Here is a 21,917-nt window from a genome sequence, read left to right on the forward strand (position 1 = left end):
TGGGGAGGCTGAGGCAGGAGAATCACTTGAACACAGAAGGTGGAGGTAGCAGTGAGCTGATGGGGATACTGTACTCCAGCCTGGGTGACACAGGGAGACTCCATCTCAAAAACAAAAACAAAAAAAGATTAGGAGGACATTACTACAAGTTATGTAATTTTCCAGTAGTCAGAAAGCTGGTAAGGTATTAAAAAGGGATTCATAGGCAGGCTTTTCTGGCTCCAAAGCTTCTGATTCTATCTGACTTTCTCCCTCAAATTATCAGTACGGAAGGAGGGAACAAGGCAGTGATAACGTTACCCTAGACAGCCCTGCCTTAGCCCAAGAAGCCACTTGCTCAGAGTATAAAAAGAAAGATGCCGGTTGATGAAAGATTCTTGCAGGGCAAGAAATAGTTCTCGGAACGCACACTGGATGCTAAAATTGCCAGCAATATTAATAATTCCCCTGCCTGCCACCCCCATGTCCCCAAGAGTGAGGCCTCTCCAAGTCTGTTACCCGATCCATAAAATGTGAGTAACAGCGGCTCCCTGGGGTGTGCCTATATTCGATGGTCGAGGCACATAATTGTTCTCCTGAAATAATAATAATAATAATAATAATAATAATAATAATAACCCAAATCCTCACATTTCACTGCACCAAGAAACTCGGCCCATGGCTGGCAGTCAGGCCAAGGATTGAGGGAGAGCCAGAGGTCCAACAGGAAACCAGATGGGAACAGCTCAATGCGGTGTCAGGGTGAACGCTTGAGAACTGACCTCCAGAGGCTTCCCTCCAGGAAGACGTTTGGCATTGAAGCTGAGGAAGGGGGTCCCTGGCAGAGATGCAACGGAGGGCTATTTCCTCCCTTACCCCATTTTTGCCACTGGACCCACAGCTCCTGGCGCGGGTGAGAGGGGGTGCAGGCACATCAGGCGGCAAGCAAGAAAGGGACGCTGGGGGCTCAAGTGTGTTATTTGTAAGTGAGGAAGTGGAGGGAAGGTATGGAAACGCGGAAGGGTGAGCAAAAAAGAAAAGAAAAAAAAAAAAAAAAAGGCTGGGCGCGGTGGCTCATGCGGTAATCCCAGAACTTTGTAAGGGCGGATCACCTGAAGTCAGGAGTTCGAGACCAGCCTGGCCAACATGGTAAAACTCCGTCTCTACTAAAAATACAAAATTAGCCGGGCGTAGTGGCGGGCGCCTGTAGTCTACTCAGGAGGCTGAGGCAGGAGTAATCGCTTGAACCCGGGAGGCGGAGGTTGCAGTGGGCTGAGATCGCTCCACTGCACGCCAGCCTGGCGACAGAGCGAGACTTCGTCTCAAAACAAAAAACAAGCCTTTTTGCAAATTATCCATTGTCAAAACTCTGCCAAACACATCTCCCAGCCTGCCAGGGCGCAGCCAGCAGAGGCCCCAAGCTCTGCCAAGCGAGCCAGGATGTCCAAGGCGGGAACGTGGCTTCGCGCGCAACTCTCTGAGGCGCGGGCCGGCTCACGTGTCCGGGCCGCACCACGAAAACAACAGCCACAGGGGAGGACAACCTCTTGTTTTCCTCATACAACAGCGCTTTGCCGCAACGATCCCTTTCCTTTTGTTTCCATATTGCGTTATTCATAAGTAGTTATGCGGCGCCAAACACGCGCTTTCTGCCCTACAGAATTCAGCCTTCCCCACCCTCATCTTCCCCACGCTCCCCTCCCGTCGTTGTAGCTACCTGCCCGTCCCTCTCATCTCAGCCAACCCTGCTGAGCTTTCGCATGGACGTCAGGAGTTCCTAGGCAGATCAGGAAAATCCGCTCTCCGGCCGCACCCTCGCGCGCCCCCGCCTGGCGGTGCAGACCAAACGGTCTGAGAGCTTGGCTGGCGCCTGATAGCGGAGTGGGCGAGGCTGAGGAGCGGAGGCCTAGGAGCGGAGGCCGAAGCCGTGAGGAGCTGCCCAGCGAGGGTGAGGGGCGTGCGAGCGATCAGCCGCGACTCGGTGAGGATTTCGGTCATGTTTTCCTTGGCTGTCGCCGGAAGCCCAGAGGAGCCGGGTGGAAGTGCTTTTTGAACGGGTTCTCACGTGTGTTAGGGATCGTCCGCCAGGAAGAGCCTTGGTGACCACGAGGTGTCCTCGCCCCTCTCCCCGCTGGACCCGAGACCCCTTCCCAGCAAGATCTGGCCTGGTGCCCGGTATCCACGCGGGGGGCAGCGGCCCTCACACAAGGATTGGTACCCGTCTATCTAGTGCGTTCGTGCATTCACTTGTTCCTTTATGGTCGTTGAACGCCTGTAACGTTCCAGGTGCTTGGGATCCATAAGCGAGTAAAACCAAGGGCCCTGCCTTCCTAGTACTTACAGTCCAGGAGAGATAGAGCCGCTGATTTCAGGCCTCATCGCTCGGGTGTTAGAAGGCGATGGTGCTGCGGAAGGGAAAGTGGTAGGCGTGCAGGGGGCACTGCGGTGGGGGGCGTGGGCAGGGAGGGCTGGGAAGCCCGTGGTCAACTCAGGCCGCATGGCAGAGACACTGAACTGGATAGAGGAGTGTTTAGGGAGGAGGAAAAGAATTCTAGGCAGATGGAGGAGAGAGTGCAAAGGCCCAGTGTGACTTACATTTATAAGAAACAGCGGCTGGGCAGGGTAGCTCACACCTGTAATGCCAGCACTTTGGGAGGCCAAGGTGGGCAGATCACTTGAGGTCAGGAGTTCCAGACCAAGCTGGCCAACATGGTGAAACCCCATCTCTACCAAAAATACAAAAATTAGCCGGGCGAGGTAGCGCGCGCCTGTAATCCCAACGACTTGGGAGGCTGAGGTAGGAGAATCGCCGGAACCCAGGAAGTGGAAGTTGCGGTGAGCGGAGTCGGGCCATTTCACTCCAGTCTGGTGAACAAGAGCGAAACTCCGTCTCAAAAAAAAAAAAAAGAAAGAAAGAAAGAAAGAAAGAAAAGACAAATCAGCAAGAAACCCTTGAATATGAATGGAAGGCAAGAAAGAAAAAGAAAGAAGGAGGAAGGGAAGGAAGGAAGGAGGAGGGAGCGAAAGGAAGGAGACAGGGAGAGAAGGAGAGAGGGAAAGGAAGGAGGCAGGGAGGGAAGGAGGGAAGGAAAGGAAGAAAGAAGGAAGGAAGGAAAGACAGCAAGAAACCATTGACTATGAATGGAAGGCGAGAATCCCAAACTTGGAGGCAAAGTTTAGTTCACATCCTGCAGCCAGAGCAATCCAACAGCATGCGTCCCCACCCTCCCCTCACTGCCTACCCCTCTCCTGCAACAGACCTCCCAGTGGCTGGAGTGCAGGACAAAACTTTCAGACAGTTTAACCCTTTTTTTTTTTTTTTTGAGATAGAGTGCAATGGCGCAATCTTGGCTCACTTCTACCTCTACCTCCCAGGTTCAAACAATTCTCCTGCTTCAGCCTCCTGAATAGTTGGGATTACAGATGCCCACCACCACATCCAGCTAATTTTTGTATTTTTAGTAGAAACAGGGTTTCACCATGTTGTCCAGGCTGGTCTTGAACTCCTGACTTCGGGTGATCCACCCGCCTCTGCCTCCTGAAGTGCTGGGATTACAGGTGTGAGTTACTGCGCCCGGCCTCAGTTTAAACCTCTAATTTGGGATATAATCCACAGAATAAGCAAAAGGAATTCTAAAAGAAATTAAAAATAATTTCTCCTTGGGGTTACTGCTTTCTTTCTCCTTAGCAAGATAAATACAGAATCTTGTGTTTCAGAACCTGCTACGTGAAAACAAGGATGCAAGATTGGAGCTGTGGGGATAGTGCAGTGAGGGCAGGGCATGAAACAACAAAGAACAAAGTACATGTCTGTCTATAGGTATGGAAACAAAAACTTGCCCAGGACGGTTTTCTTAAGACTCTTTGTGGGCATAGAGATAGTACTAGTAGCAACTACAAAGAAAAATCGATTAGCTTGGCTTATAGTAATGAGCAATAGGAAGTTGTTTTTTTTTTCGTTTTTTGTTTTTTTTAACTAAGACTCTAAGAGCAGAGCATAGTCTATGACATAAATAGACAGCAGTGAGGCCAGGCGCAGTGGCTCACGCCCGTCATCCCAGCACTTTGGGAGGCTGAGGCGGGCAGATCATGAGGTCAGGAAATCGAGACAATCCTGGCTAACACAGGGAAACCCCATCTCTCTAAAAATACAAAAAATTAGCCAGGCCAGGTGGCACATGCCTGTAGTCCCAGCTCCTCAGGAGGCTGGGGCAGGAGAATCGCTTGAACCAGGGAGGTGGAGGTTGCAGTGAGCCGAGATTGCACCACTGCACTCCAGTCTGGGCAACAGAGCGAGACTCTGTCTCAAAAAAAAAAAAAAAAAAAAAAAAATTGACAGCAGTGCTAGGCTATGCAGAAGAAGATAACATCAGGTCAGGTGCAGTGGCTCACACCTGTAATCCCAGCACTTTGGAATGCCTAGATGGGAGGATTGCTTGAACCCAGGAGTCTGAGGCTGCAGTGAGCTATGATCACACCACTGCACTCCAGGCTGGGTGACTGAGTGAGACCCCATTTCAGAAAAACAAACAAACAAACAAACAAACAAAAAAGGCCAGGTGTGGTGGCTCATGCCTGTAATCTGAGCACTTTGGGAAGCCAAGGCAGATGGACAGATCACGAAGTCAGGAGATCGATCGAAACCACCTTGGCGAATACGGTGAAACCCTGTCTCTACTAAAAATACAAAAAAATTAGCCGGGCGTGCTGGCGGGTGCCTGTAGTCTCAGCTACTCAGGAGACTGAGGCAGGAGAATGGCGTGAACCCAGGAGGCGGAGCTTGCAGTGAGCGGAAATCGTGCCACTGCATTCCAGCCTGAGCGACAGAGCGAGACTCCATCTCAAAGAAAAAAAGAAGGTAACATCAGCAAGCTACAGAGGGATGAGTAAAACAGAAGGAGTTCTTGGATTAATCTCTAAGGGGAATTATTTGTGACACTGTGGCCCCATCAAAGCACAAATAATCTGGATTCATGTTATAGACTTAAACATCACAAGATCTACACATTGGAGAGTGTAATTGCTGGATCAGTTCTAACTGGTTCTACCCCACTGATAGTGGGGTATCAAGTTATTTTACAGGCCCAGAGTCAAGAAGTTGCAAGTCATACAGTCAGAGCATGTGCAGAAAGGGAGACTTTGACCTCAAATAACCCTGGAACTAAAGTCTTGCCCTTCGGCAGAACCAAAAGATTGGGATGTGGCTGGAACTCGAGCACGGGAACACTTTTGAAACAAAAGCAACGGGTCCAAGCCCAGGAATGTCTGGGTATAAGACCCTTTACCATATCTTACCATAAATGGTACTGTTTGAAGTCCTTCAGATCAAAATCTGTCCTTCCAGTACTTCCACCCATACTTGTGTCCTCCCTCACACTTAAAATTTGTTCCAGGCTCCAGATTGAAGAGACATTTGAGCCTGTCTTCTCGCTCAGCCACCTTGAAATAGACTTTTATCTCTACAAAAATCTGGTGCTTCAGTGTTTGGCTTTACATTGCACGTGAACAGATAGACCTGGTTTGGTTCAGTAACAAGGAGGAGAGCTTGCTTTATTTATTTATTTATTTACTTATTTATTTATTTATGGCAAGGTCTTGCTCTGTTGCCCAGACTGGAGTACAGTGGTATGGTCACGGCTCACAGAAGCCTCAAACTGGCTCAAGTGATCCTCCCACCTCAGCATCCCAGGTAGCTAGGACTACAGGTGAGCATAATCACACCTGGCTAATTTTTAATTTTTTTTGTAGAGACGGGGTCTTGCTATGTTGCCTAGGTTGGTCTCAAACCCGTGGGCTCAAGCAATCCTCCCACCTTGGTGTCCTAGAATCCTGGGATCATAGGCATGAGTCACTGCTCCCAGCTTGATTTTTCTTATATGGCTTAAAAGCCAGTTCTAAATTACTTTCAGGCTGGGCGTGGTGGCTTATGCCTGTAATCCCAGCACCTTGGGAGGCTTAGGTGTGAGGATCACTGGAGGCCAGGAGTTCAGGATTAGCCTGGGCAACATAGTGAGACCCCTGTCTCTACAAAAACAGTTAGTAAAAACATCGTCTGGGTGTGGTGGTATGTGCCTGTAGTCCCTGGTACTCAAGAGACTGAGGTGGGAGGATTGCTTGAGCCCAGGAATTTGAGGCTGCAGCGAGCTGTGATCACACCACTGCACTTCAGCCTGGGCAACAAAGCAAGACCCTGTCTCAATATATAAATAAATAATTTCAAAAAAGGTTTTGAATAATTGTGTCATCACTGGAATAAGATGATAGCATTCCAAAGTGGTTATTTTGAAGGGTAACCTTCACTTGGGAGTACAAATTTTCATACACCTGTTATCCCTGTATTTAAAAAAAAAAAAAAAAAAACAGAAAAAACTCTCAGACCAGCATAGAAGTGGAGTTAGACCTGTTCCAAACCCACTGTATGAAAATTCAATACAAAATTGGAGGGGCCGGGCGCGGTGGCTCAAGCCTGTAATCCCAGCACTTTGGGAGGCCGAGACGGGCGGATCACGAGGTCAGGAGATCGAGACCATCCTGGCTAACACGGTGAAACCCTGTCTCTACTAAAAAAAATACAAAAAACTAGCCGGGCGAGGTGGCAGGCGCCTGTAGTCCCAGCTACTCGGGAGGCTGACGCGGGAGAATGGCGTAAACCCGGGAGGCGTAGCTTGCAGTGAGCTGAGATCCGGCCACTGCACTCCAGCCTGGGCGACAGAGCGAGACTCCGTCTCAAAAAAAAAAAAAAAAAAAAAAAAAAATTGGAGGGTAGTCCTTCATTGTAGTCCACAATATCATAGGCTCTGTGCTAGGTGCTGGAGATACAAGATAAGTACATTACAGCCTCTTATCCTCAAGGAATTTCTAGTATAGTGATGATTACATCACTGAAATAATTCACCAAAGTGAACATTAGTTCACTTTGCAACTTCAGAAATCTTGTTTGGCATAAAGTGAGATAGAGATCATGTATAACAAATAAGGGACTGTGAAGTGCGATAAGGCTAGTCAAGAAGCCTTTCTTAGAAGAAATTAGCTTGAATGAGTTTTTGTTTTATTTTTTTGAGAAGGAGGCTTGCTCTGTCACCCAGGCTGGAGTGCAGTGGCATGATCTCGGCTCACTGCAACCTCTGCCTCCTGGGTTCAAGTGATTCTCCTGCCTCAGCCTCCTGAGTAGCTGGGATTATAGGCACTTGCCACCACGCCCAACTAATTTTGTATTTTTTTAGTAGAGACGGATTTCTCCATGTTGGCCAGGCTGGTCTGGAACTCCTGACCTCAGGTGATCCACCCGCCTCAGCCTCTCAAAGTGTTGGGATTATAGGTGTAAGCCATTGTGCCCAGCCTAAACTCAGTTTTTCATGTTTTCATGCCAGCACCCTTCTATTGACTCAGTCTAATAGATGGAGGCAAACTAGTAAAAAGATAAGTAGAATACAACTTACACAGGAGTCTCGATAATATTGCCTCATCTTTTTTCATATTTTCCCCCGTGTTTTTGCTATGCACATAAGCCAAACTGAAATAAATAGATATAATATAGGACATTCTTTTTTTTTTTTTGAGATGGAATCTCACTCTGTCGCCCAGGCTGGAGTACAGTGACACAACCTCAGCTCACTGCAAGCTCCGCCTCCTGGGTTCATGCCATTCTCCTGCCTCAGCCTCCCGAGTAGCTGGGACTACAGGCTCCCACCAACATACCGGGCTATTTTTTTTGTATTTTTAGTAGAGACAGGGTTTCACCGTGTTAGCCAGGATGATCTCGATCTCCTGACCTCATGATCTTCCTGCCTCAGCCTCCCAAAGTGTTGGGATTACAGGCGTGAGCCACCACGCCAAGCCCAAGACATTCTTTTAGTACACCTTCACTGCTGATGTTTTTGCTGTAATTTTTCTAGACTAGTGAGATTTCAGGAAAGGGACTGACTCTTAATATCAAAGAAATAATTTTCCTTATATATGTATTTTTGGTCACTTTCTCCAGCATTGCTGTCTTTTTCTCTCCAGCCTTTGGCCATTCTCATCAGGATGAAAATGCTTCTGTTTGTTGTCTGGGCCCTGCTGGCCTTGATCCTTTGCCCAGGTGAGGCTATTTGGGAAAGCATTTTAAACCAGTATGTGCCAGGACACAGGTAGCTGGTCAGTGAGGAAGGAGGTGGGGAGTCCTAAGTGGGGTGACACTTCAGTGTTCGTTCATCTGGACCCGGGGGAAATATTCCTATCTCTTGGATCACTAGGATACAGAATCCTTAGGGTCTCTGGCTTGTAACTGGGATAACCCAAGTTAATAGACTATCAGAGAGGACTCTCCCTAGGAAACATGCCTTCTCTGCTTGGTTCCTTACTGCCCCAGGACTGCCCTGTATTTCTCCTCTTGAGAATGTTTTTACTTCTTTGTTGCCACCATTTGTGTCATGATGAACTATAATAGGTTCTTGGTAGGACAGGACCCATAGCTCAGGTACAAAAAGTGAGTTCTCCTGATGACAGGAAAGGAACAGGGGCCTTAGCAGGTAACACTGCTACAAGAGCTGTGTATTCCCAGAGGGGACTGGTATTGGGAGGTGAAGTAGATGGTAGACATGGACTAGCTAAAAGGGACCTGTAGAGAAGCCTTCAGGACTTCCTGAAGTCTCTGTGCCCTTTACTTACATCAGGCATCTAAAATCCATCTGAGGCCAGGCGCGGTGGCTTGGCCGGGCACAGTGGCTCATGCCTGTAATCCCAGCACTTTGGGAGGCTGAGGCTGGCGGATCACCTGAGGTCAGGAGACCAGCCTGGCCAGCATGGTGAAACCCCGTCTCTACTAAAAATACAAAATTAGCTGGGCATGGTGGCACGTGCCTGTAATCCCAGCTACTTGGGAGGCTGAGGCAGGAGAATCGCTCGAACATGGGAGGCGGAGGTTGCAGAGAGCTGAGATTGCGCCATTGCACTCCAGCCTAGGCAAAAAGAGTGAAACTCTGTCTCAAAAATAAAATAAAATAAAATAAAAATGTATCTGACATCTCCCACTGCATCAGAGAAGATTTCTAGAACAGACAAAATTTGTAGGCATCCAAAACATCTATTCTCTCAGCACCAAATCAAAACGGAATGGTCTCACTCTGAGAAGAGGCATAAAGAAAAGGCATGGGAAATGAGTGACCCGGGAGTCACCTGCAGACCAATGGGTCTGAGAATTTGGTGTGCATAAGGGTCCCCAGCAGGCTTGTTATCCCCTAGCATATTTTCAGTTCCCACCTTCACAGGTTTGAAACCATGCACTCTGAGATGGAGTTGGAATCTGCAGTTTACAAGCATTCAGGGTGATTCTGGCGAAGGGAATCCTTAGCCATAATTTGAGGGAGACACTGCTTTGAGGGATAAGTAATGAAGTTCGAATCCTGTGAGGGTCCGCAGCAGGCTATCCTGGGACGCTTTCAAGAATTCTGAAAGTTTAGGAAGATGTTGGTTTCCTGGGCATAATTTTTTTAGCAACTCCATAATTTCCATGGTGATATTAATAGAGAATTCAAGTTCTCGAGAAAGAAGATAGGTGGAGGGAATAGTGGAGGAATCAGAGCTAACTTGTTAATTACAGGTTTGTTTGTTTGTTTTTGTTTTTGAGGTGGAGTTTCGCTCTTGTTGCCCAGGCTGGAGTGCAATGGCACAATCTCAGCTCACTGCAACGTCTGCCTCCCAGGTTCAGGCAATTCTCCTGCCTCAGCTTCCCAAGTAGCTGGAATTACAGGCACACATCACCACGCCCGGCTAATTTTGTGTTTTTAATAGAGATGGGGTTTCTCCATGTTGGTCAGGCTGGTCTCGAACTTCTGACCTCAGGTGATCCACCCACCTTGGCCTCCCAAACTGCTGGGATTACAGGTGCGAGCCACCGTGCCCAGCCAATTACAGGTCTTTTGTCCTGTCTGGTCCTCTGAACCTTTTTGTTCAGGGCAGATTTCCTGTTCTCTAACCTAGAACTAGATAGAATAGGTTCTGTATTTTGTTTGGGTCTCGTGGTCCTCACCAGAGTCATTGGCATATGTAGTTCATATTTCAGGGGTCGCAGAAGAGTCGTTTGAGGTTTCTGTTTGGCCAAATCAGGCCCTGGTGGAGTTTGGACAGTCCCTAGCGGTCAACTGCAGCACTACTTGCCCAGACCCAGGACCCAGTGGAATTGAGACCTTCTTAAAGAAAACTCAGGTGGGCAAAGGGCCTCAGTGGAAAGAGTTTCTTCTGGAGGATGTAACAGAGAATTCCATCCTGCAGTGCTTCTTCTCTTGTTCAGGGATTCAAAAGGACACAAGCCTTGGCATCACTGTGTATCGTGAGTAGGGCTAAGGGCTGGGGGCAGGGGGATGGAAAGGAGGAATGGGGAAACATGAACATGTCTTATTTAGGGAAGGACGGGACAAATGTTTCTAATTAGGGGAGATAATTAAGGCCCTTAATAAAGATTTCTGTCATACTGTAAGGATTCTAGATCCAATCACCTTTATTATTATTATTATTTTTGAGACGGAATCTTGCTCTATCGCTCAGGCTGGAGTGCAGTGGTGTGATCCCAGCTTACTGCAGCCTCCACCTCGTGGATTCAAGCAATTCTCCTGCCTCAGCCTCCCCAGTAGCTGGGACTACAGGCACCCACCACCATGCCTGGCTAATTTTTGTATTTTTTTAGTAGAGACGGGCTGGTCTTGAACTCCTGACCTCAAGTGATCTATCTGCCTCAGCCTCCCAAAGTCCTGGGATTACAGGCGTGAGCCACCTCAAGTTCAGCAAGTAGAAGTGAGCCTGGCCCACTTCTACTTCCCTTTGATGTAGGCTTTCTTCTGAGTTTTAAATTAGGAGCAGACCATAGAGAGCATCCAGACATCTGTGCTTGAAAATATCTTCAATATAGGAAGCATATGCTAATAATGTTTATGGTTAAATTACCAAAAAGTATAAGATTAGGCTGGGCACAGTAGCTCGTGCTTTAATCCCAGCACTTTGGGAGGCCAAGGCAAGAGGATCACTTGAGGCCAGGTGTTTGAGACCAGCTTGGGAAACATAGTGAAACCTCTGTCTCTACAAAAAAAGTTTTCAAAGTTAACCAGGCATAGTGGTATGCACCTGTAGTCCCAGCTACTTGGGAGGCTAAGGTGGAAGGATCCTCGGAGCCTAGAAGTTCAAGCCTGCAGTGATCTATGATCACACCACTGCACTTCAGCCTGGGCAACAGAGTGGGATCCCATCTCTTAAAAAAAAAAGTATAAAATTAATGCTGAATTGTTTGCTACAAGCTATTGGAATAAACAGAGATTGGAGAGAGAAGGGTCTTTGTGAACTGGGGCAGCCTGAGAAGGCTCCATGGTGGAGGAGGCTCCTGACTGCCCTCCCCCAGGATGGTTAGGGTTTGAATTGAAGGGGACAGGTAAGGAAGACCTTTCAGGTAGGCAAATAACATGGGCAAAGATATGGCCATGAAAGCAAGTATGGTCTCTGTGGGGTCAGAACTTGGTTAACTATAGTTTAGTTTGTTTGTTTTGAGATGGAATCTTGCTCTGTTGCCCCGGCTGGAGTGCAGTAGTGCAACCTTGGCTCACTGCAACCTCTGCCTCCCGGGTTCAAGCAATTCTCTGCCTCAGCCTCCTGAGTAGCTGGGATTACAGGCACCTGCCACCACGCCTGGCTAATTTTTGTACTTTTAGTAGAGACAGGGTTTCACCATCTTGGCCAGGCTGGTCTGGAACTCCTGATCTCAAGTGATCCGCTCGTCTTGGCCTCCCAAAGCACTGGGATTACAGGCGTGAGCCACCGCACCTGGCCTGCTAGAGTATAGATTTTGTGTGATGCTAAGGAGCCCCCGGAAGCTGCTCTTGCCTCTGAAGCCCCTCTGGTAAAAGATCAGTGCTTTCCAGAATGGCAGCAACAGTCAAAGCAAGGGCCCCTCCCTCAGCAGTCACTCTTCTTGGCTATGGCCTTAGCCACTTTTGATGGGAAGAACAAGAGCCAGAAGACTAACTCGCCCCATCTAGGGCAGGGATGGCAGAAAGCTGACATTCCGACATTGCTGATCAGATGGTTTAAGGTGACAGTCACCTTCTGTGATTTGTATCACTTCATCTTCCTGTCCTATGCCGTTTCTTTCTGGAGAGGAGGATGGCATGCTCATCAAGCCCTGCTTTTTTGTCTTAAAGAGCCACCAGAGCAAGTGATCCTGGAGCTGCAGCCTGCCTGGGTGGCCGTGGATGAAGCCTTCACAGTGAAGTGTCATGTGCCCAGTGTAGCACCCTTGGAGAGCCTCACCCTTGCCCTTCTCCAGGGTAACCAAGAACTGCATAGAAAGAACTTTATGAGCTTGGCTGTGGCCTCCCAAAGAGCTGAGGTCATCATCAGTGTCAGAGCCCAAAGGGAGAATGACAGGTGCAATTTTTCCTGCCGTGCAGAATTGGATTTGAGTTTGCAAGGTGGGAGCCTCTTTCAAGGCAGCTCACCCATCAAAATACTCCGGATCTTTGGTGAGTCAGAACTCAAGTGCAGGAGGAATCCTGGGGCTCATCTTGCCTTGGTCTTTGGGACTAAGTTCTCATGGGGTTTAGGGTGAGGGTGTGAGAGTAACTGAGCTCCACCTTTGCTTGGGCTTTAAGCTCACCCTGGGGAAGAGAGACATTTTAACCCCACTTCCTTCCCACCTTGCAGGGTCCTGCATGACGTATGATTTCTCATGACTTTTCTCCTTTCTCTTCTTGTCCTCATTTTTTTGGCAGAATTCTCTCAGACTCCCCATATCTGGGTCTCTTCCCTTTTGGAGGTTGGGATGGCAGAGACTGTGAGCTGCGAGGTGGCTAGGGTGTTTCCAGCCAAAGAAGTTATATTCCACATGTTCCTGGAAGACCAAGAGCTGAGCTCCTTCCTTTCCTGGGAGGGGGACACAGCATGGGCCAATGCTACCTTTCGGGCCATGGAGGCTGGTGATCAGGAACTGTCTTGCCTTGCATCTCTGGGTCCAATGGAACAGAAAACAAGAAAGCTAGTGCATAGCTACAGTAAGTGACCTGGCTCTTCCTTTTTCATACGGGTTCTCTGCAACTGAAAACACACAGTAATGGGTTAGTGATTTGGCTGTAGATATCCCTGCTGCCCTTTGCTGGGTACTCTCTCAAGTGAACATGAGTCTTCATCTTTCTCTGGTAAATGCAGGCAGATTGGGGACATGTATTGCTACAGTAGTTCTTTCCAGACTTCATCCCCAGTTTCCTTAGGCTATCCTGCTTACAGAGTGATTGTGGATGCCCCGAACTACTTTAGGAACATTTATTTGAGGTGAGGAGGAAAGCTGTAAGATGAAAAGACATCTTGCAGTCCTTGCAGCGAAGCATAACTAAATGTGTGCGTGCATAAGAGAAGCTCTCGGATCCCCAAACCACCTCATTCTTTCCTTCAGCTTTTACAGAAGAAGCAATGGTATCCAAAGTCTTTCCCCTGTTGTTTGCCTTCCCAAGGGCTTTTGCCAGCAGCAAGAGTGCAGAAGTGTCTGCTAGTTTTGAGAAATGTATCTGGTTCTCCTTTTCCTTTCCTTACAGGCTTCCCTCCACCAATCCTGGAGCTGAAAGAATCATACCCATTGGCAGGGACCGACATTAATGTGACCTGCTCAGGGCATGTATTAACATCACCCAGCCCTACTCTTCGGCTTCAGGGAGCCCCAGACCTCCCTGCCCCTGGGGAGCCTGCCTGGCTTCTACTTACTGCCAGGGAGGAAGATGATGGCCGAAATTTCTCCTGCGAGGCCTCTTTGGAGGTGCAGGGTCAGTGGTTGATGAAAACCACTGTGATCCAGCTCCATGTCCTATGTGAGTAGGGGCCTGATCTTTCTTGTCAAAATAAGGATTATTATTTTCCCATTTCTAGAGAGCTTCTTGGCCAGCAGTGCTTCATTATTAGAGTTACCACATTTTTCTCATTAAAAAAAAAAATCAAAGGAGAGAATAAAAGGAAAGCGCTCCAAGCTTACCTTACTCCCGGGAGAGTGAGTGGGGAACCAGATGAGGGGAAATTGGGAACATAAAGGAAAGGGGTTAAAGTGATCAGGCAACGTTAGTTGAGGGCGATGGCCGAGGAGAACAAAGGAAGTGATAGTGGGAGTTTATGCTGAAAAGGGAAATATCCAAAAATTCCATCTACAAATTTCTATTTTGAAGAGTAGAGAAAATAGGCCGGGCGCAGTGGCTCACGCCTGTAATCCCAGCACTTTGGGAGGCCAAGGTGGGTGGATGGCTAGAGGTCAGGAGTTCCAGACCAGCCTGACCAACATGGTGAAACCCCATCTCTATGAAAAATACAAATATTAGCCGAGTGTGGTCATGGGCACCTGTAATCCACTACTCAGGAGGCTGAGGCAGGAGAATCGCTTGAAACCTGGGAGGCGGAGGTTGTAGTAAGCTGAGATCACGCTACTGCACTGTAGCCTGGGTGACAAAGCGAGACTTCGTCTCAAAAAAAAAAAAAAAAAAAAGAGAAAAGTAGAAAAATCCTCATCTCTTGAGTTCACCACTACCTAGCTCCTTACCCACTGAGAAGCAAAGATGGGAAGCAGGGGCACAGGGCCACCACGGACACAGCAGGGTTATCATTTAGTCTGAATCTTTTTTATAGAAACACCCTACGTTTTGGCTGGGCGTGGTGGCTCACACCTGTAATCCCAACACTTTGGAAGGCCAAGGCTGGTGGATCACGAGGTCAAGAGTTAGAGACCATCTTGGCCAACATGGTGAAACCCCGTCTCTACTAAAAATACAAAAATTAGCTGGGCGTGGGGGCACTGCTTGTAGTCCCAGCTACTCGGGAGACTGAGGCAGGAGAATCGCTTGAACCCAGGAGGTGGAGGTTACAGTGAGCTGAGATCAAACCACTGCACACACTCCAGCTTGGCGAGAGAGCCAGACTCCGTCTCAAAACAAACAAACAAAAACACCCTAGGTTTCATCTGGGACTCCATGCCCATGGGGAAGATGGGAAAGAAGAGTTGCCTCAAAGTAGGGAGCTGCTAGTGCTCCCTTGGTAAGGAAAGCTGTTGGATGGAGGGGACCGGATTTGGGTGAGGAGAGGGAGCAGGGGGTGAAGGTAGTGAGGGAGTGTGGTGCACTGAACTCAGCTCTTTGGGAAACTCTGGTTTTGCAGACAAGCCACGGCTAGAGGAATCCAGTTGCCCTGGCAAACAGACCTGGCTGGAAGGGATGGAACACACGCTTGCCTGCGTCCCAAAGGGAAACCCAGCTCCAGCCTTGGTGTGTACCTGGAATGGGGTGGTCTTTGACCTTGAAGTGCCACAGAATGCAACCCAGAACCACACCGGAACCTACTGCTGCACAGCCACTAACCAGCTGGGCTCTGTCAGCAAAGACATTGCTGTCATTGTTCAAGGTAAACTTTGCTGCCCTGCTGCCAGGCCCAGGAGATGGGAAACTCCTTAGGGGTTTGGAATTCTTTTTTTTTTTTTTTTTTTTTGAGACGGAGTCTCACGCTGTTGCCCAGGCTGGAGTGCAGTGGCGCGATCTCGGCTCACTGCAAGCTCCGCCTCCCGGGTTCCCGCCATTCTCCTGCCTCAGCCTCCTGAGTAGCTGGGACTACAGGCGCCCGCCACCGCGCCCGGCTAGTTTTTTTTTTGTATTTTTAGTAGAGACGGGGTTTCACTGTGGTCTCGATCTCCTGACCTTGTGATCCGCCCGCCTCGGCCTCCCAAAGTGCTGGGATTACAGGCTTGAGCCACCGCGCCCGGCCAGGGGTTTGGAATTCTTATCCAAGGATGAAAATAAGAAAGATTCTACTAGGTTGGGAAGAATGAGACTCAGAAGTGGGCCTGGTGGGCTGGGGTGGGTGATCCTCGTACTATCAGACCTTCCTAACTCTGTCTTCTGTGCTTGGACAGGACTAGATGAAGGAATCAGCTCTGCCCTCTTTGTCGTTATTACCGTTGCCCTTGGAGTGGGTGTCATCACCATAGCACTGTATTTGAGCTATCGGCCCTGCAAAGTGGACAGGAGGAAATTGCTCTATAGGCAGAAAGAGGAGGACAAAAAGGAGGAAAGCCAGTTTGCTGTTGAGGAAGAGAAAAGTACAACTCATATAATTGACAGCTATTTGATTGAATGAGACTTCTGCTATTGTGGTTTCCCAGGGAGGGAAGAAGGGATAGAGGAGAAAGGAAGTAACAGAATGGCAGGCTGCATTTCCCTTTGTGTTCTTCTGTCTGTAAAACAGTGTTTCAGGCCCCCATGTCCCATGTCCTGTTTGTCCAGTAGGTCCACAAACTCACCTTTCTCTCTCTCTCTCTCTCTCTCCCGCTTTTTTTTTTTTTTTTCTTTTTTCGAGATGGAGTCTCGCTCTTGTTACCTAGGCTGGAGTGCAATGATGCGATCTTGGCTCACTGCAACTTCAGCCTCCCGAGTTCAGGCAATTCTCCTGCCTCAGCCTCCCCAGGAGCTGGGATTACAGGTGCACACCACCACACCTGTCTGATTTTTGTATTTTTAGTAGAGATGGGGTTTCACCATGTTGGCCAGGCTGGTCTCAAACTCCTGACCTCAAGTGATCTGCCCACCTCGGCCTCCCAAAGTGCTGGGATTGCAGGTGTGAGCCACCATGCCCAGCCACCTTTCTCTTTTGAGCTCACTCTAGTCATTAGGAATCTCAGTCTCAATGTTTGATTTGTAAGAAGGCCTCTTGTGCCTTGCCAGTTGCATCATCAGTCCACTCTTAGATCCAAAAAAAAAAAAAAAAAAAGAATCTGTCCTTTCCTCATTCTTGCCACTGCCCTTTTCTCTTAAACATCATACTAAATTCAGGCACATCTTAGAAATGCAACTCATGTTCCATGGTTTTCTGATTTCTAACTGGGAACTCAATTTGTAGTCCAGGGACAGGATTTTGAAGGGAGTAAGTATCAAATACGGGGCTAGGAGTCAGAGCTCTGTTCCCATCTCCACTTTTCCTTGCTCCCCTGACCTGGGCTTCTGGAGTGCCAGCTCCCAGAGACATCATTAAGGATCAGTGGCAAGCTTCAACTCAGTAACTATCTGTTGTGGGTCTTGGGGGAGTATACAGATGGTAAGAAATTCCACTTTGGGCCGGACAAGCATCCTATCTAGCCCAGTGTTCTGTCTGTGAAGTAGAAGGTAGAGTTCTTCCATGGAATTGGCCTCATAGGTTAAGCACTCCAAACATCTCTGAATTCCTTTTGACAGAGAGATCAACTGTGAGTTCGCATTTGCCAGTTTTCTTTTTTTTACCCATATGGGTGTCTAGGTTAGAGTTCCAATGTTTACTCTCCCTTTTCATCTGTCTGCATATTTTCATCTGTCTGCAAACAATGTCCCTGAAGCTTCAAGAGGAATCCTCTTGTGAAAATGTTCATATGATTTTATGATTCAGCTTCCTTCCCTGTCCTTGGGAAGGAGTATATTCACCCTCGGAGAAGGCATGAGGAATCATAAAACCAGATCTTTTCTTCCAAATCAGTCAAGAAATGTTCACTGAAATGTTGCTATGGTAAAAATAAAGGTGATTTTATGATACCAAAAGCATTTCCCTTCCCTTCTGTGTCATTGCTGAAAGCTCTTATTATGTCAAATAGTTGCATTTTATAACTTTTTTTTTTTTTTTTTTTTTTTTTTTTTACATGGAGTCGCACTGTGTTGCCCATGCTAGAGTGCAGTGGCAGGATTTCGGCTCGCTTCAATCTCCACCCTCGGGTCAAGCAATTCTCTGCCTCAGCCTCCCAAGTAGCTGGGATTACAGGTGCCCACCACCATGCCCAGCTAACTTTTTCTGTTTTTAGTGGAGACAGGGTTTCACAATCTTGGCCAGGCTGGTCTTGAAGTCCTGACCTTGTGATCCACCCACCTTGGTCTCCTAAAGTGCTGGATTACAGGTGTGAGCTACCGCTCCTGGCTGCATTTTATAACTTTAAGCACAATTTCTAAGGAAAAAACACCGTGTCGATAGCATAAACAACCAGCCCAGGGCAGGGGGTGCATTAGCTCAGGGCAGCAGCCTATTTTACCTGCTTTCAAAACTAAAACTCAGGCCGGGGGTGGTGGCTCACGCCTGTAATCCCAGCACTTTGGGAGGCTGAGGTGGGCGAATCACTTGAGCCCTGGAGTTTGCAAATAGCCGGGGCAACATGGCGAAACCCCATTTCTACAAAAAGTACAAAACTTAGTCACGTATAGTGGCACGTTCCTGTAGTCCCAGCTACTTGAGAGTCTGAGGTGGGAGGATCACTTGAGCGTGGGAGGTAGAGGGTTGCAGCGAGTTGAGATCATGCACTACACTCCAGCCTGGGCAACAGAGCCAGACCCTGTCCCAAAAACAAAACAAAGGAAACAAAAACGAAACTAAAATTCAGATTTCCAGATAGAGAGAGGTGCGTAGCCTTCCAAATTGCAGATATTAGCCAGAAAAAACGGTGGCATCAGACAGCAGAGGGAAAACATTTTCCCATTCTTCCCAGACCTCCTCTGAGTATGGTGTTATAGATTAAGTGTAAAAATAACCCTTTGGTTTCATCACATGCAAGGCTGTGGGGATACAGCAGTGAACAAAACATTGTCTCTGGCTTCCACAAATTTATTAGGAAAGCCATTTAGACAAACAACTAGGAGATTACATTTGTGCATGAACTCCTATGACTGGGAAGACAGATTGTTAAGAGAAAGCATAACTCGGATCAAGGAAGGCTTCCTGGAGGGACATGAAATATCTTGACTTTGCAAAATAGCATCATCCCCGAACATGACCTTTCAACCTGGATGTTTCCACTAGGTGGAGCTACTGCTCTCTCATCCTGTGAGTCTAAGATAAATCATACCTCGCCTGAATTGAGCATTTGGGGAAGTAAGTTAAGAAGCAGGTTTCAGAGACAGGAGTATAGAGCTGCACCATCCGGGGATCCACAGCCATTTTGGTGTCAGGATCAGCTGCATCAGGGCTGTAGTTATCCTGTATCTGCAAACCCTGCCTCATGGCCTCAGCGCCTTGAAGCACAGCGAATCCAAAAAGGAAGGGAAAAATAAGCCAGGCGTGGTGGTGTGCACCTGTAATCCCAGCTACTGGGGAGGCTGAGGCAGGAGAATCGCTTGAACCCGGGGCGCAGAGGTTGCAGTGAGCCGAGATGCCGCCATTGCACTTCAGCCTGGGCAACAGTGCGAGACCCCATCTTGAAGAAAATGAAAACAAAAATAAGCAAACAAACACAAAACGAAACAAACAAAACCAAAAAGGGAGGAAGAAGGGGGCCACTTGGACTTTCTAGTTCCAGCAGGGAGAGCCTGGAGGCTTAGCCGGCTGCTGCCTTTGCTTGTCACTGCCACAGGGTGTCAGTGTTGACAGATGGTCCCACACAGTACCATCAAACCAAGTGGGTCTGCAGATCCGGGTTCCCAGCTGCTGTGGATCTCTGAGGAGGATGATCTGCTTCTTCAGGGCCTAGTCCAGCTGTGGGTGTCGTCTTGCTTGGGTTTCCAGGGCTCCAGTCCCTTCCCGAAGGATCATCCACACCACCAGGGGTCAGGCAGCCCCTTCTCATTGATTCTTTTTTTTTTTTTTTTTTTTTTGGAGACCGAGTCTCCCTCTGTCTCCCAGGCTGGAGTGCAGTGGCGCGATCTCGGCTCACTGCAACTTCCATCTCCTGGCTTCAAGCAATTTTCCTGCCTCCGCCTCTGGAGTAGCTAGGATTACAGGTGTGCACCACCACGCCCGGCTAATTTTTGTATTCCTAGTAGAGACAGGGTTTCATCGTGTTGGCCAGGCTGTTCTCAAACGCCTGACCTCCGGTGATCTGCCCACCTCCCAAAGTGCTGGGATTTCAGGCTGAGCCACCACACCCAGCTTCACTGATTCTTAAAGCAGGGTCTCATATCTCTCTTCCAGTATAATAGAGCTTCTGAGGGTAGCTGCCTTCATCGTCTATAGGAGGAGGCCCCACCCCCTAAATGGTTTTGATCATATTGTTTCTGAACATTTTAACAATCAGCTCAGGCTTAAGTTACAGCTACCTTGATTATCTCCAGAGGAAGAGTGGCCTTTAATGCTCCAAAAGTTTATTGTCTTTATTATTATTTTTGAGACAGAATCTTGCTCAGCCACCCAGCTGCAGTGCAGTGGCATGATCGGCTCAGTGCAACTCTGCCTCCTGTGCTGGAGCGATTCTCATACCTCAGTAGCTAGGAATACAGGAGTGCACCACCACATCTGGCTAATTTATATATATATATATATATATATATATATATATATATATTTTTTTTTTTTTTTTTTTTTTTGAGATGGAGTCTCGCTCTGTCGACCAGGCTGGAGTGCAGTGGCGCAATGGAGTGCAGTGGCGCGATCTCGGCTCACTGCAAGCTCTGCCTCCCAGGTTCACGCCATTCTCCTGCCTCAGCCTCCCGAGTACCTGGGACTACAGGCACCTGCTACCACGCCCGGCTATTTTTTGTATTTTTAGTAGAGACGGGGTTTCACAGTGTTAGCCAGGATGGTCTCGATCTCCTGACGTTGTGATCCGCCCGCCTCGGCCTCCCAAAGTGCTGGGATTATAGGCGTGAACCACCGTGCCTGGCTGTTTATCCTCTCAAGGATGGTCAGGGTGACATTTTGGTGTCTTTCTCTCTAGACCCGAGAAAGCATAAGTTATATCTTTAGTGGGACTTCTTACCATAGGGTTAATAATAATGTTTACCTTAGAAAATTATCGTTAGAAAGAAATGACATAATACCTGCAATAAACTAGCATGGTACTGGAGACGTGTTCACATTTGTTGGTTTTAATTATTACACTGATAATTCTGGTGGGAATTAAGCACATCATTATAATCACATAAACTCAAAGCAAGAATCAGAAATCCATGGTGACCTTGAGGGCCATCAAAAGTCACAGACACCGTGCACAGCTTTCCGATTTTTCTAGTCTTTTTCTTGCTTCTTCCCCTACTTTCCCCCACAGTTTGGTCCCCTATGATTTAGGACTACTAGTAGGGTGACCAGTCCTATTAGCTGAGTTTGCATTGAGCTGAGGGATTCTTGGAAGGAATGTAGGACTTTCAGTGTTGACATTGAGAAAGTCTCCTGAAAACCAGGACAAGTTGGTAACCCTAATCCCAGCGGTGCTCATCACATGCCTCAGCACTCCAGGGCCTTCTGAATTAAAGAAGCAGCCAGGCAAAGTGTCAGCTTGTCTTGGCCTAGAAGCCCAGACCTTGTAATTCAGAAGAAAAGGGAAGGGGTCAGTTCTGCTCTGAACTGTGTATAAAGGGACAAAACCCACCACGTGTATTTCAACAACGCTCATGGAAGAAATTCAGAAGTGGTCATTTTAGGTTAGGGTAAATTCAGAAAAATGACAGAGTCAGGAAAACATCCCAGGGGTCAAGGATGACTCGAGCTCTGCCTACTGAACTCTTCTTTGTGCCAGTCTCGCTAATCTTATGTTCAGGAAGAGTTTTCATTAGAAAATACCACTAAGGGCCAGGCGCAGTGGCTCACGCTTGTAATCCCAGCATTTTGGGAGGCCAAGGCGGGTGGATCACCTGAGGCCAGGAGTTTGAGACCAGCCTGGCCAACATGGCAAAACCCTGTCTTTACTAAAAATCCAAAACCTAGCCCTGTGTGGTGGTGCACACTTATAATCCCAGTTACTCAAGAGGCTGAGGGATGAGAATCACTTGAACCCGGGCAGTGGAGGTTGCAGTGAGCCGAGATCGCACCACTGCACTCCAGCCTCTGTCTCAAAAATGAAAACAAAAATAGACTACTAACATTTTTCAGTTGTGAGAATATAAAAAAATCTCCATCTTAACCGTTTTACGTGTACAGTTCAGTCATGTCAAGTACATTCACATTGTCATGCAACCATCACCACCATCCATCTCCAGAACCCTTTTCATCTTGCACAGCCGAAACCCTGTGCTCATTAA

At 48.0% G+C, this 21,917-nt stretch overlaps 1 protein-coding gene across 5 annotated transcripts; it reads left to right on the forward strand.

The window, feature by feature from the left end:
• Positions 1-1,801: 1,801 nt before the first annotated feature.
• On the forward strand, positions 1,802-16,731 carry LOC105483029 (intercellular adhesion molecule 1). 5 transcript variants are annotated; one of them, XM_071083429.1, is made up of 8 exons: positions 1,802-1,960; positions 7,961-8,059; positions 10,022-10,288; positions 12,144-12,464; positions 12,714-12,992; positions 13,530-13,799; positions 15,127-15,369; positions 15,875-16,731. In XM_071083429.1, the coding sequence occupies exons 2-8, from the start codon at positions 8,005-8,007 to the stop codon at positions 16,096-16,098; spliced, it is 1,659 nt and encodes a 552-aa protein (XP_070939530.1). In that variant the 5' UTR covers positions 1,802-1,960; positions 7,961-8,004; the 3' UTR covers positions 16,099-16,731. The 5 variants fall into 5 exon arrangements, with proteins under 5 accessions (XP_070939530.1, XP_070939527.1, XP_070939529.1 ...); XM_071083426.1 differs by having other exon boundaries at positions 7,984-8,059; positions 10,010-10,288; XM_071083428.1 differs by having other exon boundaries at positions 7,984-8,059.
• The last annotated feature ends 5,186 nt before the right edge of the window (positions 16,732-21,917 follow it).

Source organism: Macaca nemestrina, chromosome 17 (assembly GCF_043159975.1).
Source record: "Macaca nemestrina isolate mMacNem1 chromosome 17, mMacNem.hap1, whole genome shotgun sequence".
NCBI lineage: Eukaryota > Metazoa > Chordata > Mammalia > Primates > Cercopithecidae > Macaca > Macaca nemestrina.

Excerpts from the sequence above, each read along its gene's own strand:
- LOC105483029 (XM_071083426.1), top strand. The coding sequence starts at position 8,005 with ATGAAAATGCTTCTGTTTGTTGTCTGGGCCCTGCTGGCCTTGATCCTT. Across the intron at positions 12,465-12,713 it reads CAAAATACTCCGGATCTTTG|AATTCTCTCAGACTCCCCAT; the intron begins GTGAGTCAGAAC and ends TTTTTTTGGCAG. Across the intron at positions 12,993-13,529 it reads AAAGCTAGTGCATAGCTACA|GCTTCCCTCCACCAATCCTG; the intron begins GTAAGTGACCTG and ends CTTTCCTTACAG.